Source organism: Chiloscyllium plagiosum, unplaced genomic scaffold (genome assembly GCF_037043375.1).
Source record: "Chiloscyllium plagiosum isolate Xiang-an unplaced genomic scaffold, Cpla_swu_hap1 HiC_scaffold_16, whole genome shotgun sequence".
NCBI lineage: Eukaryota > Metazoa > Chordata > Chondrichthyes > Orectolobiformes > Hemiscylliidae > Chiloscyllium > Chiloscyllium plagiosum.
In genome coordinates this window covers 9,617,997-9,645,865 of record NW_028270154.1, presented here as the reverse complement: position 1 = coordinate 9,645,865, position 27,869 = coordinate 9,617,997, and the positions used below count along the sequence as shown (strand labels likewise).

At 46.8% G+C, this 27,869-nt stretch overlaps 1 protein-coding gene across 1 annotated transcript; it reads left to right on the top strand.

Annotated features, from left to right (window-relative positions):
* The first annotated feature begins 1,866 nt into the window (after window positions 1-1,866).
* zmat2 (zinc finger, matrin-type 2) lies at window positions 1,867-27,869 on the top strand. The gene is made up of 6 exons (XM_087995098.1): window positions 1,867-1,977; window positions 14,512-14,605; window positions 14,708-14,831; window positions 16,829-16,902; window positions 25,002-25,147; window positions 25,760-27,869. The coding sequence occupies exons 1-6, from the start codon at window positions 1,960-1,962 to the stop codon at window positions 25,901-25,903; spliced, it is 600 nt and encodes a 199-aa protein (XP_087851224.1). The 5' UTR covers window positions 1,867-1,959; the 3' UTR covers window positions 25,904-27,869.

Below are 27,869 nucleotides of genomic sequence, written 5' to 3'. Positions count from 1 at the left end.
TTGGGAATTTCCTGGGAGTTCCATACTCCATGGCACCCGCCATCATCAGGAAGGGTTGAGAGAATGAACCAAACACTCAAATGACAGCTCTCTAAATTGATAATAGAAACCAGACTCCCTTGGACCAAATGTTTACCTCTAGCTCTCTTGCGAATACGAACAGCCCCAAGGAAAGATTTGGGACTATCCCCCTATGAAATTTTATTTGGATTACTTTATCTGGGAACAAATGGAGAATTGCCAATTCCCGAAACTAAAGACTTTTGATTAAAGAAGTATATACTGGGCTTGTCCTCCTCTTTGTCTTTCCTCAGGAAACAAGGTTTATTGGCACAGACTCCGCCCCTTGAATTCACCGTTCATCCCATCCGGCTGGGAGATTGGGTCTTAATAAAATCATGGACAGAGACTAAATTGCAGCCAGACTGGGAAGGGCCGTATCAGGCTCTTTTGACTACCGAAACGGCAATAAGGATGGTGGAGAAAGGCTGGACTCACTACACCTGAATCAAAGGGCCAGTGGAATCTCCAGTTGAGGAAGAAGTCTGGACAGTCGAATCAACGCAAGAACCACTGAAACTCAGGCTAAAGAGACTTTGAGTAACTGATTGTACAGTAGCGACGTGAGCGCGGGATTATTTCTGCAGGATTGTATATTAAGTCTTTTTGTGCTTCAGCACGATTTTTAGAATGCTGGGGATGCTTAGAGTTATGATGCTAGCCCTCTTAGTATTGGGATTTTGTCAAATATCATTTTCATATGTGTTATTAACGGTTCCTGAGTCTGATAATCCACAAGTAATAGACGCTGATGCATGCAGCTTAGTAAATTGTGGGGATGTAGATAATCAGAGACAGTACCGCAGCTCAAAGATACATCTTTAAGTCCTACGGGGATGGTACTTGGGGATGGTATTTGGTATAATGGTCTCGTCACAGTACACCGGGCCTCCTTCCGACCAGCTCTCGATAAAAAGTGTAACCTGATATACTTAACGATAAAGAAAACCACATGGCACGAAGCAATTCTGGGGGGGTGGGGGGGGGCACCTATGAGATAGATAGAATTAAATTAAACTAAACATTTGGGATAGAAATAAAAGCAAACAGGAATGATTTCTCAGGCTGTTGTTTTTGAATTAGCGTAGGACAGGGAAAACGAGCAGAACTACTGTATAAGGTACAACCTTTCACCCCTCCCGATGACCTTAAAATAGTAAAAATTATAGAGGTAAAGGACTTGAAACAGACCATTGAAATAGAAACTGGGTATGGGGATGCAAATGCCTGGATTGAATGGGTAAAGTATACAGTAATTATTGAAGTTATTGAAGTGAGTGAGCTGTTTCTCACACAATGCAACAGCGTATAAAACAGTAATTGCTGCTCCTGGAATTTGAGGATATTCCTGGGGTGGGGGAAGTCCAGAATTAGAGGGCATAGGTTTAGGGTGAAATGGGAAAGATATAAAAGTGACCTAAGGGGCTATGTTTTCACGCAGAGGGTGGTACGTGTATGGAATGAGCTGCCAGAGGAAGTGGTGGAGGCTGGTACAATTACAACATTTAGAAGGCACCTGGATGGGTATATGAATAGGAAGGGTTTGGAGGGATATGGGCCAGGTGCTGGCAGGTGGGACTAGATTGGGTTGGGATATCTGGTCGGCATGGACAGGTTGGACCAAAGGGTCTGTTTCCATGCTGTACATCCCTATGACTCTATTCTGTATCAGACTTGGCAGCAACTGTGTGGATAAGGCTGGTTAAACCAAGGAACCGGTCCTCCCAATCCGAGAGGAGGCGCTGTGCTTCCTAGGTGGGGATTCCACTGAGCGGGAGCCTCTTGTCTTGCTCGAGCTGTCTTTGGCGTGAGGGGTTGTTGTGGGGAGGTATTACTCAGTTTACGGCAGTGGGGGCTAGCTCCGCGCGACAGTTTTGCGGCAGAAGGAGAGGAGTCGGAATGGCGTCGGGGAGTGGGGTGAGTCCCCGGGGGGGTTGGGGGTTATGGTCGGTTCAGCGGAAGTGGAGGGCAGGCTGAGTCCGATGTGACCGGGGCCCGGCCTTAACCGAGATCTGCCCCGGAATAAACACACACCAGGCCCGAGAGGAAAGGGGGGGAAGCAAGGAGTGGGGGGGAGGGGAGAAGGGATGGGGGGGAGGGGAGAAGGGATGGGGGGGGGGGGGGGGGAGGGGAGAAGGGATGGGGGGGGGGGGGGAGGGGAGAAGGGATGGGGGGGGGGGGGGAGGGGAGAAGGGATGGGGGGGGGGGGAGGAGGGGAGAAGGGATGGGGGGGGGGGGAGGAGGGGAGAAGGGATGGGGGGGGGGGAGGGGAGAAGGGATGGGGGGGGGGGGAGGGGAGAAGGGATGGGGGGGGGGGGAGGGGAGAAGGGATGGGGGGGGGGGGAGGGGAGAAGGGATGGGGGGGGGGGGGAGGGGAGAAGGGATGGGGGGGGGGGGGAGGGGAGAAGGGATGGGGGGGGGGGGAGGGGAGAAGGGATGGGGGGGGGGGGAGGGGAGAAGGGATGGGGGGGGGGGAGGGGAGAAGGGATGGGGGAGGGGGAGGGGAGAAGGGATGGGGGGGGGGGAGGGGAGAAGGGATGGGGGAGGGGGGGGAGGGGAGAAGGGATGGGGGGGGAGAAGGAGTGGGGGCAGGGGTGAAGGGAGGGAGGGAGAGTGGGGGCAGGGGTGAAGGGAGGGAGGGAGAGTGGGGGCAGGGGTGAAGGGAGGGAGGGAGAGTGGGGGCAGGGGAGAAGGGGGGGAGTGGGGGCAGGGGAGAAGGGGGGGAGTGGGGGGGCAGGGGGGGAGAAGAGGGGGAGTGGGGGCAGGGGAGAAGGGGGGGAGTGGGGGGGCAGGGGAGAAGAGGGGGAGTGGGGGGGCAGGGGGGGAGAAGAGGGGGAGTGGGGGCAGGGGAGAAGGGGGGGAGTGGGGGGGCAGGGGAGAAGGGGGGGAGTGGGGGGGCAGGGGAGAAGAGGGGGAGTGGGGGGGCAGGGGGGGAGAAGAGGGGGAGTGGGGGGGGCGGGGGAGAAGAGGGGGAGTGGGGGGGGCGGGGGAGAAGAGGGGGAGTGGGGGGGGCGGGGGAGAAGAGGGGGAGTGGGGGGGGGCGGGGGAGAAGAGGGGGAGTGGGGGGGGGGCGGGGGAGAAGAGGGGGAGTGGGGGGGGGGCGGGGGAGAAGAGGGGGAGTGGGGGGGGGCGGGGGAGAAGAGGGGGAGTGGGGGGGGGCGGGGGAGAAGAGGGGGAGTGGGGGGGGGGCGGGGGAGAAGAGGGGGAGTGGGGGGGGGGCGGGGGAGAAGAGGGGGAGTGGGGGGGGGCGGGGGAGAAGAGGGGGAGTGGGGGGGGGGCGGGGGAGAAGAGGGGGAGTGGGGGGGGTCGGGGGAGAAGAGGGGGAGTGGGGGGGGCGGGGGAGAAGGGGGGGCGGGGGGGAGTGGGGGGGGCGGGGGGGGAGGGAGTGGGGGGGGCGGGGGAGTAGGGAGGGAGTGGGGGGGAGTCGGGGGGGCGGGGGAGAAGGGGGGGCGGGGGGGAGTGGGGGGGGGCGGGGGGGGAGGGAGTGGGGGGGGCGGGGGAGTAGGGAGGGAGTGGGGGGGGAGTCGGGGGGGCAGGGGAGAAGGGGGGGAGTGGGGGGGGGCAGGGGAGTGGGGGGGAGTCGGGGGGGGGCAGGGGAGAAGGGGGGGAGTGGGGGGGGGGCAGGGGAGAAGGGGGGGAGTGGGGGGGGGGCAGGGGAGAAGGGGGGGAGTGGGGGGGGGCAGGGGAGAAGGGGGGGAGTGGGGGGGGGGCAGGGGAGAAGGGGGGGAGTGGGGGGGGGCAGGGGAGAAGGGGGGGAGTGGGAGGGGGGGCAGGGGAGAAGGGGGGGAGTGGGGGCAGGGGAGAAGGGGGGGAGTGGGAGGGGGGGCAGGGGAGAAGGGGGGGAGTGGGGGGGGAGTTGGGGGGGGCAGGGGAGAAGGGGGGGAGTGGGGGCAGGGGAGAAGGGGGGGAGTGGGGGCAGGCGGGGGAGAAGGGAGGGAGTGGGGGAGGCGGGGGAGAAGGGAGGGAGTGGGGGGGGCGGGGGAGAAGGGAGGGAGTGGGGGGGCAGGCGGGGGAGAAGGGAGGGAGTGGGGGGGGCGGGGGAGAAGGGAGGGAGTGGGGGGGGCGGGGGAGAAGGGAGGGAGTGGGGGGGGCGGGGGAGAAGGGAGGGAGTGGGGGGGGCGGGGGAGAAGGGAGGGAGTGGGGGGGGCGGGGGAGAAGGGAGGGAGTGGGGGGGGCGGGGGAGAAGGGAGGGAGTGGGGGGGGCGGGGGAGAAGGGAGGGAGTGGGGGGGGCGGGGGAGAAGAGGGGGAGTGGGGGGGGCGGGGGAGAAGAGGGGGAGTGGGGGGGGCGGGGGAGAAGAGGGGGAGTGGGGGGGCGGGGGAGAAGGGGGGGAGTGGGGGGGGGGGCGGGGGCGAAAGGGGGGAGTGGGGGGGGCGGGCAGGGGAGTGGGGGAGAAGGGGGGGGAGTGGGGGAGAAGGGGGGGGAGTGGGGGAGAAGGGGGGGAAGTGGGGGAGAAGGGGGGGAAGTGGGGGAGAAGGGGGTGGGGCGGGGGAGAAGGGGGCGGGGTGGGGAGAAGGGGCGGGGCGGGGGGGAGTGGGGGAGAAGGGGGCGGGGGGGAGTGGGGGAGAAGGGGGCGGGGGGGAGAAGGGGGAGAGTGGGGGAGAAGGGGGGGAGTGGGGGGAGAAGGGGGCGAGTGGGGGGGGAGAAGGGGGGGAGTGGGGGGGGGGAGAAGGGGGGGAGTGGGGGGGGGGAGAAGGGGGCGAGTGGGGGGGGGAGAAGGGGGCGAGTGGGGGGGGGGAGAAGGGGGCGAGTGGGGGGGGGGAGAAGGGGGCGAGTGGGGGGGGGGAGAAGGGGGCGAGTGGGGGGGGGGAGAAGGGGGCGAGTGGGGGGGGGAGAAGGGGGCGAGTGGGGGGGGGAGAAGGGGGCGAGTGGGGGGGGGAGAAGGGGGGCGAGTGGGGGGGGGGGAGAAGGGGGCGAGTGGGGGGGGGAGAAGTGGGCGAGTGGGGGGGGGAGAAGTGGGCGAGTGGGGGGGGGAGAAGTGGGCGAGTGGGGGGGGGAGAAGTGGGCGAGTGGGGGGGGGAGAAGGGGGCGAGTGGGGGGGGGAGAAGGGGGCGAGTGGGGGGGGGAGAAGGGGGCGAGTGGGGGGGGGAGAAGGGGGCGAGTGGGGGGGGAGAAGGGGGCGAGTGGGGGGGGGAGAAGGGGGCGAGTGGGGGGGGGGAGAAGGGGGCGAGTGGGGGGGGGGAGAAGGGGGCGAGTGGGGGGGGGGGAGAAGGGGGCGAGTGGGGGGGGGGGGGAGAGGGGGGCGAGTGGGGGGGGGGAGAAGGGGGCGAGTGGGGGGGGGGAGAAGGGGGCGAGTGGGGGGGGGGAGAAGGGGGCGAGTGGGGGGGGGGGGGAGAGGGGGGCGAGTGGGGGGGGGGAGAAGGGGGCGAGTGGGGGGGGGGAGAAGGGGGCGAGTGGGGGGGGGGAGAAGGGGGCGAGTGGGGGGGGGAGAAGGGGGCGAGTGGGGGGGGGGAGAAGGGGGCGAGTGGGGGGGGGGAGAAGGGGGCGAGTGGGGGGGGGAGAAGGGGGCGAGTGGGGGGGGGAGAAGGGGGCGAGTGGGGGGGGGAGAAGGGGGCGAGTGGGGGGGGGGGAGAAGGGGGCGAGTGGGGGGGGGGGAGAAGGGGGCGAGTGGGGGGGGGGGAGAAGGGGGCGAGTGGGGGGGGGGGAGAAGGGGGCGAGTGGGGGGGGAGAGAAGGGGGCGAGTGGGGGGGGGAGAAGGGGGCGAGTGGGGGGGGAGAGAAGGGGGCGAGTGGGGGGGGAGAAGGGGGAGAAGGGGGCGAGTGGGGGGGGAGAAGGGGGCGAGAAGGGGGCGAGTGGGGGGGGCGCGGGGGAGAAGGGGGCGAGTGGGGGGGAAGGGGGCGAGTGGGGGGGGTGCGGGGGCGGGGGAGTGGGGCGGGGGAGAAGGGGGGGAGTGGGGCGGGGGCGGGGGAGAAGGGGGGGAGTGGGGCGGGGGCGGGGGAGAAGGGGGGGAGTGGGGCGGGGGCGGGGGAGAAGGGGGGAGGGGGCGAAGGGGGGGAGTGGGGGTGGCGGGCGGGGGAGAAGGGGGGGAGTGGGGGTGAAGGGGGGGGAGTGGGGGTGAAGGGGGGGAGTGGGGGTGAAGGGGGGGGAGTGGGGGTGAAGGGGGGGGAGTGGGGGAGAAGGGGGGTGTGGGGGGCGCGGGGGAGAAGGGTGGGAGTGGTGGGGGCGGGAGGGAGGGAGTGGGGGGGGCGGGGAGGAGGGAGGGAGTTGGGGGGGGAGGAGGGAGGGAGTTGGGGGGGGAGGAGGGAGGGAGTTGGGGGGGGAGGAGGGAGGGAGTGGGGCGGCGGGGGAGAAGGGAGAGAGTGGGGGTGAATGGAGGGGAGCAGGGGGTGGAGGAAGGGGTAGTAATGGGGGGGGGGTGAAGCACTGAGTGGGGGAGGGGAGCAGTAATGTGAGGAGGAGGTTGGAAAGCAGTGAGGGGGGGAGGGGAGTAGTAACTTGGAGAGAGAGCAGTAACTGGGGGAAGTTGGGAATGGGGAGCAGGAACTGACATGAATGCTGTCCAAAAAAGGGAAGAGAAGGGGGAGAGGAGTGGGGGTAACAACTTGGGGAGGTCAAACGTGAGTTGGCAGTAACAGGACGGAGTGTGAAAATAATTGAGACAATAAATGTGCACAATAAATTCATATTAATAAATATGTGCAAGATATATGGAAAAGGGCTACAGTTAATTTTTGAAAACTTTTAGAAGTATTTGTGAGAGTTGGGAGCTCTTTAAAAACTTGGAGGTCTTTAAGTTTGGGACAAATTTGTCGCACTAGGTGCAGACAGCGTATGGTTGCACCTCTAGATAAAATGAAAACCAGAAAGTATTAATCTGAAAGGGTATTCAGGAGAAACATCTGTACCTGAAGAGAGTTAAGAATGTGGAACTCACTACCAAAGGGGGTGGTTGATGTGACTGGAATAGTTGCATTTAAGATTAAGTTAAGCATCTGCGTGATAATGAAAGGAAGAGGATGGTTGGGAGGTGTTGTGTGGAGCACAAACACTGACAGAAACCATTTGAGCTGAACAGCTTGTGTGTGTCTGTGCTGTACAGGCTTTGTAATAAATACTGTGTTGGCAACAGGCAAAATAGTTTAATCTTTTAGTCTTTGGAATTTTTTTCCTTGAAATTAATCTCTTGTCGTTGTTGCTTATGAACATTTACAAAAGGAAGTCTGGACAAATGTCTGTTTGGCAGAATTCCTGATCTATCCTCTTGTGATCCAATGTGGTTATCAGCCAAAGAATCACTCGTTACGTAAGCAGATATATCTGAATAGTAAGATTCCATTGGGGAGGAACCCTCAATTGCTAAGGCAACACAAGGGCAAATCCACTTACGTTAACGTTTTAATGAATAATATTTGGAAGGAAGTGTACTTTGGAGAGGGGAGGGCATATCCAAAAGCAAACCTTGATCTAAATTCAAAAAGAATTATTCAAACATGCATTTCAGTAAAGACATTTTACCACCTTTACCCTATTCTCTGCTCAATGAGGTAGTTGTTGATCTGTGATGTAACACAACATACGCACCATTGTCACATTGAGGTTAAGACCTATGATTAACACATCTTTCAACCGAATTTTAAAATTTATCCACAGTGCTGAATACAGAAAAGAGTTCCAAAATTGCATCAAATATAAGAAAAACGTTGCTAATGCTGGAAATCTAAAAGAAACAGAAAATGTTGGAGAAACTCAGCAGGTCTGACTGCATCTGTGGGTGAACTGTTCTGAAGAAGACTCTTATTGGACCTGAAACATGAACAGTGCTTCTTTCTCCCCAAATGCTGCCAGACCTGTGGAGTTTCTTTCTTCTTATACTTTCTCATTCTAGTACTTTTTTATTTATCTTAAAGGTCAGGCTTTAGTTTTTTGAATGTGTCCTCTGGATCTTTCCTAGCAGCGGAAATAGTTTTCTATTCACAAAAGGTTAATCAAATCAGCCTTTACCTTTCTAAATTTTGAAAGTGCAATCTAAAGTTAGGTAACTTCCCTTGTAATTTTAATTTTGGAGTTTACTTTGTATGCTCCAATTTCAAGAGAAAGACCATTTAAATGGGCATTATGTCAAGATTTTGCTTTTCTTCACCCTGCTTCTCGATCAAATGTTTTAAAGCTGAAGCTTCAACACGCACAAATACCTGTCTCTGGGTGAAAAACAAATCCAAACATTGCAAGTTTCCATCATTTGTGGTAAATTAGCAATTTTAGAATTTTAATAAATCAGTAATTTGATCTGCTTCAGAGATCTTGGTAAGAAAGTCACAGGAGCTGTTCATGGAGAATTGGAGGGAATGCGAAATACAATTTGAGTATGTAACTTTACGTTTGGAGTTGTCAAGTTAAAAGCAGTCTGCTTGATTACTATCTCATCTACAATCTTTAATTCGTTCTCTCCACCACTCATGTATGATGTGTACCACATAAAATTTGCATTGTAACAACATGAAGGTTCCTCAGGTTGTACCTTCTAACTCTGTGATATCTATATCCCAACGCCACCATTAAGTTCTCTCCCAAGTTACGCAGCATCCTAACTCAGAATTACTGCCATTTCTTCACTTTCATTAAGTCAAAATTCTGGAACTTAGAGTCATACAGCATGGAAACAAACCCTTCAGTCCAATCAGTCCATGTTGACCATATTCCCAAACTAACTTATGTCTGTGCTTGGCCCATATTCCTCCTATTCATGTAGTTATCTTAATCTCTTTTAAATGTTGTACCTCCAGCTGCATCCACCACTTCCTTGGGAAATTTATTCCACACACAAACCACTGTTGTGTAAAAAAAAAATGTCTCTCATGCACTTAAGTCTTTCTGAACCCTCTCCAGCTTAATAATGTCCTTCCTATAACAGGGAAACCAGAACTGGACACAGTACTCCAGAGCAGGCCTCACTAACACACTGTACAGCCACAACATCACGTCGCAACTCCTATAGCCAGATGTCTGAGCAATGAAGGCAAATGTGCTAAACGTCTTCTTAACGATCCTATCTATATGTGATGCAAACTTCAAAGAATTACATACCTGAATCCCTATGTGTCTCTGTTCTACAACACTGCCCAAGGCCCTACTTTTAATTGTATAAGTTCTTGTCTTTGTTTTACCAAAATGTACAGATTACATTACAGTGTGGAAACAGGCCCTTCGGCCCAACAAGTCCACACCGACCCGCCGAAGCGAACCCACCCATAGCCCTACATTTTACCCCTTACCTAACACTACGGGCAATTTAGTATGGCCAATTCACCTGACCCTGCACATCTTTGGACTGTGGGAGGAAACCGGAGCACCCGGAGGAAACCCACGCAGACACGGGGAGAACGTGCAAACTCCACACAGTCAGTCGCCTGTAATACTGTACCTCACATTAAACATGCTCCCTAACATGAAGGGCTTTTGCCTGAAATGTCGATTTCGCTGCTCCTTGGATGCTGCCTAAACTGCTGTGCTCTTCCAGCACCACTAATCCAGAATGCTCCCTAACAGCAATGTGGATCTACTTTCACCACTTGGACTGCAGCAGTTCAAGAAGGTAGCTCAGTACTACCTTCATGAGGGCAGTTAGAGATGGGCAACAAATGCTGGGCTTGATTTTTATCCTCATTGTTCCGTGAATGAATAAAACGAAAGTGGTAGATGATCGATAAAAGGAAATATAAAGGGCAATGTGCATTGAAGGAGAATAAATGAGCTAATAATTTGTTGGTGGTGGTCAGGAAAGAGATGAAATTTAACAATAAATACCATGTGTTAAAAAAGAGGGAAACAGTCTCAATTAATTTTTCTACTAAACATTTATAGAACATGAAACATTACAGCGCAGTATAGGCCCTTTGGTTTCACAGTTCAGTGCAACATCGAGGACCAATCTGAGGCCTATCTAACCTGCACTATTCCATTTTAATCCATATGCCTTTCCAATGACTGTTTAAATGTTGGGAGTCTACTACTGTTGCAGGAAGGCTTGAACAGTTTTGGGGCCTTTCATCTAAAAAAGATGAAAACTGGCCTTAAAATTGGTCTTTAAATTGTGAACGGATTTGAAAGAGTAGAGGAGATCTTTCTAATTGTCAGAGAGTCTAAAGCTAGGCTTCATGAATGGAAATAAAGGTCATTGATAAATTCAAGCATGAATCCTGGTGAAACTTTACACATATTGGGTACAATGTGGAACTCTATGCAAGGCAAATTGAGGTAATTGCATGGGGCAAGAAAGAGGTTATGCTGATGTATATAATCATCGTTGAGGAGGCTTCTTAGAAACGATATGCACATTTTAATTTGGTGATCTCAATTTTTATTGATGCTTCCCTCCTTTATCTCCCAAACAAAGATTAAGGTTTGCTCCATTGATATTGATTCTAGCTACCGGTCACCAAATGTGCATCCCCATTCCACAACTCCTGAGCCACTTTCCTTACTAGCCCTTATTAAAATGCATTTAGGCCTGTTTATGATCCCAAAGCTTGTTTGCTTTAGTAAATCCCCAAGAAAGGAACAGAGTTTCCAATTTGCAGGATCATAAAATTCAAATGTAAACAAGGAGTGACCTCTTTCAGAGGTAGATTAGTCATGACTTCTGCACAGATACATTTTGAACAGTCTTTCCACTTGAAGCATTTTAAATTATAGTAAGAATTAAAATGGAATCTGGTATGAAGTGGACTTTCTCACCACTTTTAAATCTCTAATAAAAACTGTTGGAATAGGTGGACAGGTGAGAGCTGCAATTTAAGGTAGTGAGATTATATTTTATAAATGGAAATGTAAATAGAAGTATTACAAAGTTGGGGTCTGCCTCTGATATCCTTTTGGTTACAGTGGTTCTGATCATTTCTGTATGTGATCTTGTGTCTTGCTGTTTCATGTCTAATTATAAATGTAACCCGGGGATGCAACGAAAATTATGCATTTTGATGTAGTTTAATGGTGGATTCAAGAAAGAGACTTGGAAGTGTTGCTGCACAAATATTTGAAGGTAGGAAGATTATTAGGTTAACAAAGCCATTCATAAGGCATGTGAAATCCTGGGTTTTATAAGTAAAGGTATATATTGTGAAGGCAAGGATATTATGATGGTATGCTAAATCTTTCACAAAAGATTTGGGTGGCGCTAGCTGGAGTATTGGGCCATTTCTGGTCACTATGGGAAGCACATGAAGGCTTTGGAAAGATTATTAAAAGATTTTAACAGAAAGTTTCCCAGAATTACAGTTATGTGGGTAGTCTGGGGAAACTGGATTTGTTTTTCGTAGAACAGAAAAAGTGAAGATTTTTTAGAGGTATTTAGAATAATGTTTCCAGTGGCTGCCATATAAATAAAGGGGGAACATTTAATGTGATTGTTGAGAACCAGAGGTGACAGGCAAAGCTTTTTTGCAACAATTTGTGTGGGCTTGGAATACACTGAAGATGCTGGAAACATTTTCATTGCCAGTCTTGGCAATAATTTAAGCAAAAGTGAATTACAGACTCTGTGTGCCAGCCTATTCATTCTATAGGCTGGATGGCCTTCTATAACGCATTGTTTGATGCTATCATATGATGTGGTTTCCTTATTTTTTTCCATTGTGTATTTTTCTTGTCCTAACAAAGACAGGCTGGCAAATACTTTAAGTTAACGCTTCATTTTGTTAGTCTTGTGAACAAAGAGACCAGCAGTCAAAACAAGCTCCGCCCCTTCCACTGGACCCCAATGTTGCCTTATAATGTGAGGGGTAATAATTAATTAATTACGTGCTCCATTCCTCTTGGTGACAGTGGCCAAGTTGTTTCTGGCATTTACGTTTCAGTGCAGACGTTTATTACAAAAACTGACCTATACTTTGAGGTTCTGCAATTCGAAGCTTCGTTGCATCAATGCTCGCCCGTGTTTCTCAGTTTCCATACTCCCTTAAAAGCATGGGGACCTCCCCTTCTGTGTTTGCCAGCAGGTCAATTGACCCAAAAGAATATTGTCATGACTCTGTGATAATGTGCTTGGAATCAACACTGCCCCATTCCCAGAGATTGATTTCTTGATGTTATCAGCTCAGCGATGATAAGTCTTTAGCTCATTAGTTGCAGGATTGGACCTTTAGAAGATTTAGATTTATTTCTCGTTTTCTCTCTGTGCTCAGACTTCAGGAGGTCTCCTTCCTTCTCACTGGGTGTGGGTTAAACTGCAACCTGACCAATCAGAGGCTTGTTGCTATTCTGAGCTCTCCTTAACCCATAACAGATGGTGCTACTTTTGGACTCAACGTTTCCAAAAAGTAACATTGTTCCATTTTCATCAGTTAGCTTCACTTGTTTTTCCAAAGCTGCAAACAATTTGTACATTTTTCCCTTTTTAAATTGGTGTTTGTTTTTCTCATTTTCAGCTCATAGTCCAAAAAAAGTGGTCTCTTACAATATTATCTTACTATACGTTTTTCACAAACCTAATTTATATTTTGTAACTGTTGTTCTTTAACCCCATGAGATATAAATTTAGTCCCTCGCATGCTGCTTTTAACTTTGTATCAGGAATTAGATGAGGATTGTCCTGCAGTGACAGTCAGAAATCCTAAATGTGATGAAACAAAATGGAAAATGAATAGAAAGATGCTGATATGTGGATGTTGGAAAGATTGGGTTAAAATACATAATTCTGTCTAGGAATGGCAAGGTAATGCCATTTTAAAAAAACAGACCAGCTCTTTTTATAATCGTAGCAAGAGTAAAAATAAATGATTGTGGATTTCTTGATGCTCTTCATAAGGCTTCGAATGAAATTGATTCCTTATTGTTCCAGTGTTATAACCAAGACCTGGGTGATTGTGCACAGTTCCTTGTTAATGCTGAGCAGGACAATTCAGTTTCTTAATAATATTCAGTGAATGCCAGCAGATTATTTTACAATTGGGAGTATTGCAGTGGAACTTGTTCCATTGCTGATCCTATTGTAGTCTCCTTCTCAATTGTACAGCACAGATGGAATCCATTGGGCCCATGTACCTGTGTCAGCTGTTTGAAAATTAGTTGAAGATGAATGTAACGCTGGCCTATATATTGCCAGACACAGAATTATTCTGTAAAATTCATGTTTTAGTAATACTAAACCCTGATTAGAGCACATCAGGAGAATTGTGCGCAGCTCAGCATGCTGCAGTGTAGGAAGGATTGACTTTGGAGGGATTTACCAGAATGATACTTGGACACAAACCATTAAGCTACAAATAACATTAATGTGAACTAGGGTTGTATTTCTTGGAGCTTTGAAGGTTAAGGATCCATTTGATTAAAGTTTAAGATTTTACGGGAGATATATACAGTGAGGAATAACCACTTCTGTTGAAAAGTTAAGCACACATAGGCAGAACCTGCAGATTAGAGCCACACAATTCAGGAGAGGAATTAAGAAATGCACAAGATGGCAGAAGAAAGAGTAACAAATTTCTGCAAATGATAACAACTACAAGGTCAGTTATTATATTTAAAACTGAGATTGATGGATGTTATTCAAGGTATTTAGGGTTAAGGGGAAAAGCTGGATGTGTGGACTTAGATCACAGACTAGCCATGATCTCACTGAGTAACAAATTAGGCATGAGGTGTAAATTGACCTTATCTTGTACCTATGCAAATATTTCATTTCCCAATTTTATCCAGTTTCCTCTTGACAGTTACTATTACATGTGCTTCCACCAACCTTTTTGCCAGTTCATTCCAGGTCACAATTGATTGCAACATCTGATTCTTTTATCAATTAACTTAAGTCTATGTCCTCTGGTTACTGACCCATTTGCCAATACAATCAGTGTCTAATTAGTTGCTTCGTTGTTGAACACACCTCTGTTAAATCTCCGAATAACCATCTCTGCCGAAGAAGAGCCATCCTGTTTCATGGAACATAGTCCCTAATCCCCTGTAAATCGTTGTTTGTTTTTTCATGTCCCTCTGATAGGTAAAACAGATTCATTGCCACTACCTTCAGAAGAGGAGGGAATTCTTCAGTGCTTTTTGATCATCCTGCATTACAAAAATATATTATTTGGTCATCGTCACCTTGCTATCTGTAGGATCTTGAGAGTAACATGGCTCATATGTTTTTAATTTTGTAACTAACTCTAGTTCAAGTACTCTTAATTGGTTGTAAGGTACTTTAAGAAGTCCTGAGGCTATGAAAGCTGCTATATAAATCTTTTTCTTTCTTTTCCAGTCAAGCTGGTACCTGCTTGCAGGGCACACATAATTTCCTGGGAATGGAACAAATTTGATTGTTTTAATAAAAGCAAAATGCTGGCTATACTGAAAATCAGAAATTAAAAAAAAATGTTAGAGCAACTCCACAGGTCTGGCAGCTTCTGTGGACAGGGAAACAAAGTTAACATCTCCAGTCTGATATAACTTTTTTTTGGAGCAGTTTTGATCAATGAGTGTTTCATTTCGTCCTGTTCCTAATTTTATCTTGGCTCTGTCCTCCATCCAGACAAAAAACATGGACTTCCGCAAGAAGTGGGACAAAGATGAGTATGAGAAATTGGCGCAGAAGCGTTTGCAAGAAGAAAGGGAGAAGCGAGATGGTGAGTTGACGTTTGAAGTGGCCAATCTGATCTGTTACAGGAGGTACTCTGAAGTAACCTATATCTAGCTCCATATCCTAATCCATTCTGTTTTGGTTTCAGCAAAGCCTCCAGTACCCATCAAGCGTGAACTTTTACGTCACAGAGATTATAAAGTGGATTTGGAATCCAAATTAGGAAAAACCATTGTCATCACAAAAACGACACCCCAGTCTGAAATGGGAGGGTGAGTGTTTTCTTTCTTTCCTCTTTCCTCCTCTGAAGATACTGTCTGTGACCGTACAGGCTGCCTACAGGAAAGGCTGATGGGATGGAGGAGGTAGGGTTTGTGCTGGGTGTATTGTTTCAACAGAAGCAACCTGCCTTGCCCTATTCACTACCTTAGATCTGCTATCAAAATGTCACTGGACTGTGCTCAAGAACCCAGGATATTGGTCAGGGACATGAATTAAGATCCCACCATGACAGCTAGTGGAATTTAAATTCAATTATGTCTGGAGTCGAAAGCTGGTTTCAGTAGAATCCTAGAATCCCTACAGTGTGGAAACAGGCCATTTGGCCCTGGAAGTGTACACTGACCCTCCAAAGAGTAATCCACCCAGACCCATTCCCCTATCCTATTACATTTGCCCCTAACTAATGCACCTAACCTATACATCCCTGAACATTATGGGCAATTTTAGCATGGCCAATCCACCTAACGTGCACACCTTTGGATTGTGGGAGGAAACCGGAGCAACCAGAGAAAACCCACGCAGACACTGGGAGAAAGTGCAAACTCCACACAGACAGTCGCCCGAGGCTGGAATCGAATCTAGCTTCCTGGTGCTGTGTAATATTCATAATGAAAGACTTCAATTGATTTTCATAAAACCTCATCTGGTTCATTGTCTTTCGGGAAGGCAATCTGCCTCCCTCTTTGGTTCTGGCCTCCATATTGATTCCAGACTCATGGCAATCTTAACCTTCCTTGGAAGAATGGGCTCATATTAGACAATTAGTTCAAGGACAACTGGGGATGGACAACAAGTCCTGGCATTGCCACTTATGCTAATGCATCATGAAAGGATAAAAACAAAACTTGTGTCTAAGACTGGTGCTAGACTGGCGTGTTGTGTTCCCTGTTGGTTTTTTTGAGTATATAGCGTGAAGATTAGGAGTCAGAGTAAGAGAGTTTTGAACTGCATGTGAGCTAAGATCTAGCTTTGACTTGATAAGTGTTACTCCCACCTCTGACTTTGAAAAATGTAAATTTAAGTGCCCAAAGCAAAGTTGTTCTAAATTTACTGACAGTAAACTTTTACTGAAAGAGTAAATATTATTCTTGTTAAATGCATCAAAACTTGTTCACCTGTAAGTTGTATTAAAAAATAGACTGAGCATGAGTTTTGCACACCTATGCAGTGGAAATATAATCTTAAAGCCGGAGAGCAGTTTGGAAACATGTCTGCAGACCCATAACCCTCTGAGATATCTGTGCTTCCTAATTCTGGCCTTTGGGAGCATTCCCAATTTGAATCGCACCATTCGTTGTGCCCCAAGCTTTTGAATACTCCCGGTTCCTCTCTTTGCTCACTTTAAAGCACTCCATAAAATCAACCTCTTTGAGCAAGCATTTTAGTCATCTGATCTAAAAAGCCTTTATGCTCCTCAGTTTCATAGTAAATCCTGTAGTCTCCTGGTGAAGCAACCTTGGGATGTTTTGTTCTGCTAAAGTTGCTCTATGAATATCGTTGTTCAGACACACGTAGAAGTACAGAACATGGTCCCACAAAAAGTACAGATGCTAGTACAATTAACTATTTTAAATGAGATCAATATATTTTTGCTGACCAAGTACTTCAAGGAAAATGATGCCAATGTAAGGGGATGGAGTTAAGATTACAGATCTGCCTTGATCTCCCTGAGTGATGGAGCAGGTTGAACTTACTAACTGACTTCTTTCAACTACTGTGGACCATGGAATGATGTAGTTGTAAACTGCTAGGCTAAAGTAGAAGGTGGATGTTTCACTAAGAAGGGAGTTTCGGGTTATCTGGGTAAGTGGAAAATGGGGTTCAGGCTATAATCAGATCAACCAAGAACCTTATTAAATGGTGTAGGTTCAAGGGACTAAATGTCCTACTTTCCTAATTTGTTTGTAAGAATTATCGTATGTAAAATAATCCTTTTTCACTGCCTCTCATCTTTTAAACTTAGTTTGACTGTGGTTTCTTTTGACAGATATTACTGTAATGTTTGCGACTGTGTAGTGAAGGATTCCATCAACTTCCTGGATCATATCAATGGCAAAAAGCGTAAGTGAACAGTACAGGAATGGGTTGCAGATGACAGCAGTGTAACCGTACGTAGTTCTATTATTTCAGGATTTTAGTGTAATGTGGTTGCTGTACATTTATAAAACATGTTACTTATTGTGCAGACTGTCACTGTTCTCATTAACGCGAATTGGCAGTAACGCAATTGGTGAATAGGGAATGCTGTTTCTAAAGTGTGAACTTTAAAAGTGTGTGTTGGCTATAATGTGATTAGAAAGCTAATGTTTTGTCTGTGTTGTGCAATTTTTGTGTAGCGTGGGGTCGCACAGGAACACAACTATCGTGTTCTTGAAGAGCTACCTCTATATTGGTAAAAATACATTGTGGGGGGGAAAAGGTGTCTGAACCTTGTGCAGTCCTCTCAATTCAGCAGAAGCATCAGTAACCAGAAAAAGCAGATACTTATCTGAAAGGATTGTGGAAAGAGGTTTTTTTTAGTTTGATTTATTATTGTCACACGTACCTCAGTACAGTGTAAAGTTTTGTTTTGCGTGCAGTACAGGCAGATCATACCATACAAAGTGCATAGTAGAACAGAGCAAGAAATACAATGTTAAGGCTGCAGGGAAAGTACACACAAAACGATATCAATTGTTTAAATTTAAAATTTGAGAGGTCCATTCAGAAATCTGATAACAGGGAAGAAGCTATTGGTATCTGGAATCTGTTGGTAACTTCCAAATTGAATTGAGAAGAGCAATTTTACAAGCTAATGGGGAAAAGACACTTAAAAGATTAAGTTCCTTCACACAGCTTGCATAACATAGAACATAGAAGAATACAGCGTAGTACAGGCCCTTCGGCCCTCGATGTTGCGCCGATCCAAGCCCACCTAACCTACACTAGCCCACTATCCTCCATATGCCTATCCAATGCCAGCTTAAATGCCCATAATGAGGGAGAGTCCACCACTGCTACTGGCAGGGCATTCCATGAACTCACGACTCGCTGAGTAAAGAACCTACCCCTAACATCTGTCCTATACCTACCCCCCTTAATTTAAAGCTATGCCCCCTTGTAATAGCTGACTCCATACGTGGAAAAAGATTCTCACTGTTGACCCTATCTAAACCCCTAATCATCTTGTACACCTCTATCAAGTCACCCCTAAACCTTCTTTTCTCCAATGAAAACAACCCCAAGTGCCTCAGCCTTTCCTTATATGATCTTCCTACCATACCAGGCAACATCCTGGTAAACCTCCTCTGCACCCGTTCTAGTGCCTCCACATCCTTCCTATAGTATGGCGACCAAAACTGCACACAATACTCCAGATGTGGCCGCACCAGAGTCTTATACAACTGCAACATGACTTCAGGGCTCTGGAACTCAATTCCTCTACCAATAAAAGCCAGTACGCCATATGCCTTCTTCACCGCATTATTTACCTGGGTGGCAACTTTCAGAAATCTGTGTACATGGACACCAAGATCCCTCTGCTCATCCATACTACCAAGTATCCGACCATTAGCCCAGTACCCCATCTTTTTGTTACTCTTACCAAAGTGAATCACCTCTCACTTAGCTACATTGAACTCCATTTGCCACCTTTCTGTCCAGTTCTCCAGCTTATCTATATCCCGCTGTAACCTGCCACATCCTTCCTCACTGTCTACAACTCCTCCGACTTTCGTATCATCCGCAAACTTGCTCACCCAACCTTCTAACCCCTCCTCCAGGTCATTTATAAAAATGACAAACAGCAATGGTCCCAAAACAGATCCTTGCGGAACACCGCTAGTGACGGCACTCCAAGATGAACCTTTGCCATCAACTACTACCCTCTGTCTTCTTCCAGCCAGCCAACTCCTAATCCAAACCTCCAACTCACCCTCAATGCCATACCTCTGTATTTTTTGCAGTAGTCTACCATGGGGAACCTTATCAAACGCCTTACTAAAATAAGCAGGATCTCCTCTTTCTATATATGATTCTGTTAAGTTGTTACCCACCTCTGCCACTTGCAGTGATGTAGCTGGAATTCAGAATACTTAACCTTGCTGTTACAAAGCTCAAGATCTATCACTGGTTGCTAGCATCATGTGGAATGACAGTGTGGTTCAGTAATTTTCTAGTGACAACACCAGGTCATGATTTTTCAAAATCCATCAAAATATGAGCTGCGCCTGTTCAGTAACAGTATGGATTGTAGGTTACAGTGATGGGAGAAATGGTGATCGATGAAATGGGTGTACCACAGCTATGGAGAATGACCATGTTGATGGGTGTCAGAAGGCTGTAGAGATATCACTTTGCTGGGAGAGGCAGTTACATCACAATAATGGGAGAAACTAGATAGACATGCAGGATGAGGACTGTGGTCATGGGAGAAGCAGGGGAGTAGCGATCATTAGATTAGGTGGCTACTATGAATTGAGAAAAATGAAAGGTGCAGATTGCTGTGATTTTGAGAGGGTGTGGAATCTTGTTCAAGCGGAGGCCACATTAGTAGAGGAAGAGGGAGTGAGTAGAAGAAATGTTGAGCTTGATAAAATAAAAGTGGGAGATGCCATTGAGGGGAATTGAGGCATCTAAGGATTTAAAAGAAAGGAGAGCAATGGTTACATCCTCAGATACTAAAGGAAGTAGCTGCAGAGAGAGTGGATGCACTGTTAGTAATCTTCCAAAAATTCTTTGAATGTGGATTCCCAGAGGATTGCAAAACTGCCCATGTTACACTGCTAATCAAAAAAAAGCGGGGAGACAAAATAATGTAACTATAGACTTGTTATCTGTCATTGGGAAAATGCTCAGGACTAATAGAATATTTAAAAATACATAATATATTCAGGTTTCATGAAGAGGAAATGATGCATGAATAATGTATTATAATTCTTTGAGGAGCTAACAAACTAGTAGATGAAGGGGAGCCAGTAGCCATAATGTGTTTGGATTTCCAAAAGCCATTCGATAAGGTACTTATCAAAAGCTACTTAATAAGGTAAGAACCCATGTTTTGGGGGATGGTATATTAGCAGGATTAGAGGAGTGGCTAACTAACAGAAAACAGTTTAATTCAAGGTGGCATTTCAGGATGGCAATCTGTAACTAATGGAGTACCAAAGGGATCAGTGCTGGGGCCCTGATTATTAAGTCTTTATTAATGACTTGGATGGGTGAAGTGAATGTACTACAGCCAGGTTTGTGAATGGCATAAAAATAGCTGAGCGTGGAAATCGTGAGGATGACACAAAACATCTGCAGAGGGATAGACAGGCAAAGCGCATGAGCAGAAACTTGGTAGATGGAATATAATGTGGAAAAATTAGGTTATGCACTTTGGCAAGAAGAATAGAGGAGCTGAATATTATTTAAATGGAGAAAGACTGCAGAAAACTGCAGCCCATTGGGAATTTAGGATCCTTGTGCATGAATCACAAAAAGCTAGAATCCAAGCTCAGCAGGTAATTGGGAAGGAAAATGAAATGTTCACCTTTGCTTGAAAGGGAATGGAATACAAAAATAAGGAGGCCTTGCTGAGATTAAAGAAGGCACAAGTCAGATCACAGCAGGACTGCCATGCACAGTTTTGGTCCCTTTACCTAATGATATAGATACTAGTGTTGGAGATAGTTCGGGAGGTTCACTAGCTTGCGGAGGTTTTAATGATGAGACTCAAGTAGGTTGGGCCTATATTCATTAAAGTTTAAAATAATGAGAGCTGGTCTTATTGGAACATGTAAGATTCTTAGGGGACTTGACAGGATCTATGGAATCAAACAGCTGTCAAGACTGATACTTAAGTATATTCAAGGCTGAGATAGTCTGATTTAGTTTATCAGTAAGGGAATCGTGGGTTATGGGGAGAAGGAAGGAAAATGGAGTTGAGGATTATCCGATCAGCTATGATCTCTTTGAATAGTAGAGCAGACTCAATTGGCTGAATGGCCTCCTGCGGTTTCTTTGTCTTGGCCTTATTACTCAGACTGGCTTAATGTTCCAAATGTATTAATTACATTTAGGAAACAGTGTTTCCCACAGCATTATTTCCAGCCTTTGGATTACTACTATGGTACCACTATGTCACCACCTGAAGCTTCAACGCTTGTCCACCATCTCCAAGGCAAAGTCAGGAGTGTGATGGAATACTCCCCACTTGCCTGGATGATTCCAGTTCCGACAACTCTGACTACTTGCATCTAGAAGGACAAGGTCAGCAGATACATGGAAACACCAGTGCACACAACTTCCTGTCTGAGTTCTGACTTTGAACTTAATCTGTCTTCCATCTGTGTTGCCGGGTCAGAAAGTTGGAACTCCCTTACTGACAGCACTGGTGTACCCACACACCGTGCACTGCAGCAGTTCAAGAAGGCAGCTTACCTTCTCCAGGTTAATTCAAGTTGGGCAATAAATGATTGCCAAAAGATTATCACCCATTCCCCTACAACTTCCCTATTGTCACATTACATCGACACTGAGACCAGTTTTAGCATGCTGCCCTATGGAATTTGCTGTCTTTAAAGGCACAGGGAATATCATTGGATTTTCTTATTTGTGTAAATCTATTACTACAGTAGACCATCGTGGGAAGGTGGGTTGTATACTAACTTCAGAACCGCTGTCTACATTGTTCTGTTCTGTGAGATTTGAAGAACCAGTAATCCCAAATGATTTCACCTACATTAAATACAAAACACCCTAACTGGATCAGATGATCCAGCTCATGCTTTGATATATACTGTTTGTCTGATGTGGTTCTGTTCGCCGAGCTGGAAGGTTTTGTTGCAAACGTTTCGTCCCCTGTCTAGGTGACATCCTCAGTGCTTGGGAGCCTCCTGTGAAGCGCTTCTGTGGTGTTTCCTCCTGCATTTATAGTGGCCTGTCCCTGCCGCTTCCGGTTGTCAGTTACAGCTGTCTGCTGTAGTGGCCGGTATATTGGGTCCAGGTTGATGTGTTTGTTGATGGAGTTTGTGGATGAGTGCCATGCTTCTAGGAATTCCCTGGCTGTTTTTTGTTTGGCTTGCCCTATAATGGTAGTGTTGTCCCAGTCAAATTCATGTTGCTTGTCGTCTGCGTGTGTGGCTACTAAGGATAGCTGGTCGTGTCGTTTCGTGGCTAGTTGATGTTCGTGGATGCGGATCGTTAGCTGTCTTCCTGTTTGTCCTATATAGTGTTTTGTGCAGTCCTTGCATGGGAATTTGTACACTACATTGGTTTTGCTCATGCTGGGTATATAGGACTATATAGGACAAACACTATATAGGACAAACAGGAAGACAGCTAACGATCCGCATCCATGAACATCAACTAGCCACGAAACAACACGACCAGCTATCCTTAGTAGCCACACACGCAGACGACAGCAACATGAATTTGACTGGGACAACACTACCATTATAGGGCAAGCGAAACAAAGAACAGCCAGGGAATTCCTAGAAGCAAGGCACTCATCCACAAACTCCATCAACAAACACATCAACCTGGACCCAATATACCGGCCACTACAGCGGACAGCTGAAACTGACAACCGGAAGCGGCAGGGACAGACCACTATAAATGCCGGAGGAAACACCACAGAAGCGCTTCACAGGAGGCTCCCAAGCACTGAGGATGTCACCTAGACAGGGGGCGAAACGTTTGCAACAAAAATTTCCAGCTCGGCGAACAGAACCACAGCAACTAGCACCCGAGCTACAAATCTTCTCACAAACTTTGAACTGTTTGTCTGATTTCTATATTGAATAAATCAGAAGAATGGTTGATGGCTTGACAGAGCCCTGAGAGATAAAATGGGCTCACATCCATGTTAAGCTGGGTTAATTTTTATGCTTACAGTGAAAGGAGTTATGAAACTTTATTTATCCCATAAAATTGGCTGCTGTTCACAGTAAGGTTTGGATCTGCTTCAGTAATGATTAGATGCAGAATTAAAATTCCACAGTGTTCAAAAAAATACATTCCAAAGGAGCCAAAATACTGTCCAGGCTGCACATCACGTTGTGGTCAGGTGCATTGAGTTTATTGGCGACTACGGCAAGATAGGAGATGAGTACAGAATGGTTCCAAATCTTACGTGCATGTCATGGTACTTTATATTTGTGTGAACACCTGGGCTCTTTGCTCTAAGCTGAGCATTAGTATGGTGTGTTCCAGTTCATGAATGAAGTATTGGATGGCATGTAAATTAGACTCTGCTTTCATTCAGTTGACAAACATTGGCTGTTTTGGCATGGGTTTTAAACAAGATTCCAACTGTTACCACCTGTGGCCCTCCCTATCACTGTACCATAGATCTCATGGGCACTGTTGTGTGAATGTGCCAACTGGGAGCAGGGAGTAGGCAATTTAGCCCCTGAAACTTGCTGTGCCTTTCTGTAAGATTCTGACCAATTTGATTTCTCCTCTTTCAAGCCTATTCCCAATAACCTTTTACAACTTGTCAGAGTGTCTTTCTCATGAGGCATTTGTTTCTGATTATCTGGTATTTTTAATTAAACTAATAAAAGATAGGCGTAAAAACATTCTTGGATAAATAACAATTTTGAGATTTCTGGACTTGGCTTCATCCAAATTCAGCTAGATTAGGGGAGGCAATGGCCTATAGTGGTATTATCACTGGACTGTTAATCCGGAGACCCATGTAATGTTCTGGGGACCTGAGTTTGAATCTCACCACGACAGATGGTGGAATTTGAATTCAATAAGTATCTGAAATTAAAAATCTAATGACTGCTATAAATCCATTGCCAATTGTCAAGAAAAACCCATCTGGTTCACTAACATCCTTTTGGGAAGGAAACTGCCATTCTGAACTGGTCTGGCCTACATGTGACTCCAGACCCACAGCAATGTGGTTGACTTTCAACTGCCTCTGGGTAATTAGGGATGGGCAATAAATGCTGCCTAGCCAGTGACGCCCTTATCCTGTTACAGAATTTGCTTTCATTTAAGCAAACAGTGTGCTTCCCCCCTTTTAAATTCATGGCAGCTGAACCAACTTTGCACAAACAGCAGCAGAAATGAGACATTTGGTACCACCTGCTTTAGGGAATGATCCAGCATTCAATGAGGCCATGCAGTCCATCATGTCTCTGCCAGCTGTTTGAGAGAGCTGTCCAATTTGAACCACTCCTCTTGCTCTTTAACTATAACCCAAGTATTTCTCCTCTATCGCACTTGTAATATGGTCAAAATAGTCAGTTGGTGATGAGGAAATCCTTTTGCTGTTGGTTAAGGGATATAGCAGGTATATCTGAGCAGGTGTGGGTCATTAAGCCCTTTGAACCAGTTCTATGATTCATTTAGAACAATATCTTATCTGCAAACAGCCACCTTGATTCATTAACCACAGAGATGGTTCTGTGCTGTATTGTTCTATGTTCTATGAGATGTCCAGACCTGATGGTAATCTTCCAATCTCAGTTTTAAGTTTTAATTGAACTCCAGCCTCAGCAGCTTTTAGGAAGAGTGTTCCAGATTTCCCCTCCCCTTTGAATGAGGAATTGTTTATTGACGTCCTAAATGGCCTAGCTCTAAGTTTATGATTGTATTCTCTTGTTCTAATCTCTCACGTTTGCCTACTGGGCCCAATTCCCACTTTAGACTCTTAGATTAACGTGCAAACATCTATACAGTAGGTGGTACAAGTTGAAAAGGGTGGTGCTGGAAAAGTACAGCCGGTCAGGCAGCAACCGAGGAGCAAGAGAGTCGACGTTTCGAGCATGAGCTCTTCATTAGGAATAAAGAGCTCTTGATGAAGAGCTCATGTTCGAAACATTGACATTCCTGCTCCTCGGATGCTGCCTGACCTGCTGTGCTTTTCCAGTACCACACTTTTCAATTCTGATCTCCAGCATCTGCAGTCCTCACTTTCCCCTACTGTGAGGTACAAGCCTAATTTGATGCAATCTGTCTTCATTATTTACCATTTCAACATGCTGTCATTCTGGTGAAGCTGTTTTATGGTGTTCTGCATTCTAGACATCTTTCATGGTGTGCAGTGTCAGACAGAATGCAACACTGAATAAGTGCGGCAGAATGACGTGTTGCCTTGATTCTTCCTTAAAGTGTGTCTTTTATACTTGCGGGTCAGTGAGCTGTGCCAACAGATCTGATTTGATGTTATTACTCGATAGACCAACGGAATTTGGGGATGTCAATGAAGGTGGAACGCTCCACTCTGGACCAAGTAAAGAAACGTTTTGAGGTCAATAAGAAGAAAATAGAGGAAAAGCAAAAGGAATACGATTTTGAGGAGCGCATGAAGGAACTCCGGGAAGAGGTAAGATTTGATTGGGGCCTTGGTGGAGATGAGGGCACCTCTGTTATCTTGGGTACTTAATTATATGACTCTTTTTGCTTATAGGTTGCCATATGAAAAGAGTCCCTCAACCTGCATCACTTTTCAAAAGAAATTTCACAATGTCGCTGCTGTTTGCTGTGTGCAAGTTTTTATATTTCCTATATCACAGCAGCGACTACACTTCAAAGCAAGTACTTATTTGGATGTAGGGTGGTTTGAGATGACATGACATTGTGCCAGGTGCTACACAAATGTACATTTGCTCTTTTTGTTCAGAAGGTGTATGCAGCCTGACCAAAGTGAAATGGTTAGCAGTTCTCCCTCTTGCGTTGGCGTGATTTCATTGCTGGAATGTTGGTAGCTGTGCCTTCAACTCTGGAATTCACTCCCTGATTCATACTATCTGTTCACCTCCACACTGTGTGTTCACCTCTCTTGCACCTTAGAATCTGAATTTTTTGATCAACTCCTCTGCCCTATTGTTTCCTTATCCTACTCTGTTACAGGTTTCCCTAATTATGCTTCAGTGGAATGCTTGGGGGTGTTTTGCATTGTAAAGGGAAGTATTTAATGCAAGTTGTGTTGTTGTAGGAGGAGAAAGCGAAGGCATACCGGAAAGAGAAACTGAAGGAGAAAAAGCGGAAAGCGGAGGAGGAGTTGACATTTGAGGACGATGATGAAATGGCAGCAGTGATGGGATTTTCTGGCTTTGGTTCGTCAAAAAAGAATAGCTGACCAATCCCACCAGATTGATACAAGACAGCCCTTTACTGACTTTTATCTCTTTCCCACCTCCCCTTGTGATCCTTTTTTAATTCCAACCCCCTCCCCCAAAAACTCAATAGAGTGGGAATGTGAACAGCGTGAATGAAGGTGCATTTATTAATAAAGGATTCTTCTGTTTAAAGTTACAAGTACCCCTTCTCCAACACCTTTTTACAGAAAGGTTTCAGCAGTATTTAGACTGCAGGTTGCATGGCTTTTGCCTTCAACTATTCCATGTTTAGGAATGGTAAAGGAGAAGCCATCAAATGTCCCCCATTTCCTGAGCTTATTCCTGAGTTCTTGCTTGGTTGAATCCCTGTTAACCAGGAAGCAACAGTTCCACTGAGTTTGATCTGTGCTGGCATGGGCGATCATGTCCAGGACGTTTATGGAGGTACACTTGGGTTCAGCACCCTTTGGGCCAAGGAGGTGGAAATCGGCAAAGTTCCCACTGATTATTTTGTAGTGATCTTGCAGAAAGTATGCATGCGTGCACAGTCTCTTCTGGTTGAAGCTAAGCTGCCACATGAGACATGGCCACTTGATGGAGGGCTCCTGCCCTGCACAGTAAGCAAACCGGCAATTCTAATGATGTATCATTTGTTTTTCTTAAATTCGGTCCATTTCAGTCCAGGTGAAATCCTTTATTATGCATCTTACAATTGACCAACTGATGATCTGAATTCTGGCCCTCAAATAATTCAATGAATTGAATGTATTTGTCTGTTTCTGTGAAGGAGAGATTCAAACATTGAGCTACAAGAATGAAGGTCTGAAGTTCTTTTTAATGGCAAGATGTTTTCTAAGCCTCTCAAATTCATTGTTGACTGCTGTTTTCTATGAAATTTGCAATCTTTGTAGAATTTTAACATGGAGATATTATCCATAGCAGATATAACAAATAATAGTGACAAGCTTTCTTTTGTGGTTTGATGTGTCTGGTCCTGACTCTCAAACAGCAGAATGCCTGCCCATTGAGTTCGCCAATCTCAGTCAATTGATTTCCACAACTTTGAATAGAACGTAGATGAAATAAATCAAAAAGTGTATTCCTGGTTCTCATTGATGTGGAGGTGCTGGTGTTGGACTGGGGTGGACAAGGTCAGAAGTCACGTGACACCAACTTATAGTCGGTCAACAGGTTTATTTGAAATCACAAGCTTCCAGAGTACTGCTCTGTTGTCAGGAGAAGAAGCAGCGCTCTGCTGGACTATAACCTGGTGTTATGTGACTTCTGACCTGATTCTCATTAGCAACTTGCACTGAATATATCTGAAGTCGAACTGATGATGCTTTCTTTCCCATAGCCCTACATTTTTGTTTCTGTTTACATGTACAGTATGTTTCCAATTCCCATTTAAAATTACTGTTGAATCTGTTTTCATTGTTTTAGGCAGTGAATTCCAGATCATCCTTACCTGGTTGTTTAAAGAAAATAATGCTACTTTTTATTCCCCTATGATTATTCTGCTAATTTGTTTAGACTTGTTTGACCTCTCACCCAGTTTGGGAATGTTTTTGAGAATGATCTTCAAATGGAAAATGGTTGGGGATATGGTCCTGTGTAATGGGGCATGGGTAAAGTTTATTTCTATGTTCCTGGATAATAGAGGAAACATGAAGACTTCGAAAAACTGCAAGCTGCCCAGAGCCTAGATGTTTTCAAGAGTAATGGATTGCCCTGAAATTCTTCATCCTGCCAGGCTAATTTATAAACCAACTCAATCAGAAAGTCAAACAGTGAATGATTTGTATCTGAAGAGTTGTTTAAATGCAGTGAGATGTTCCTGTTTTGGATTTCCTTTGTGTTGTGTGCTGTGCTCTGAAGTTTCTACTTGTGCTTTACTTTCTTCTCTTTCAGTTGACACTTACAAATACAAGAGGTTATTTTTATTTCTTACTGTGTGTGACCTCCATTAAAATAACTTGGCATCTG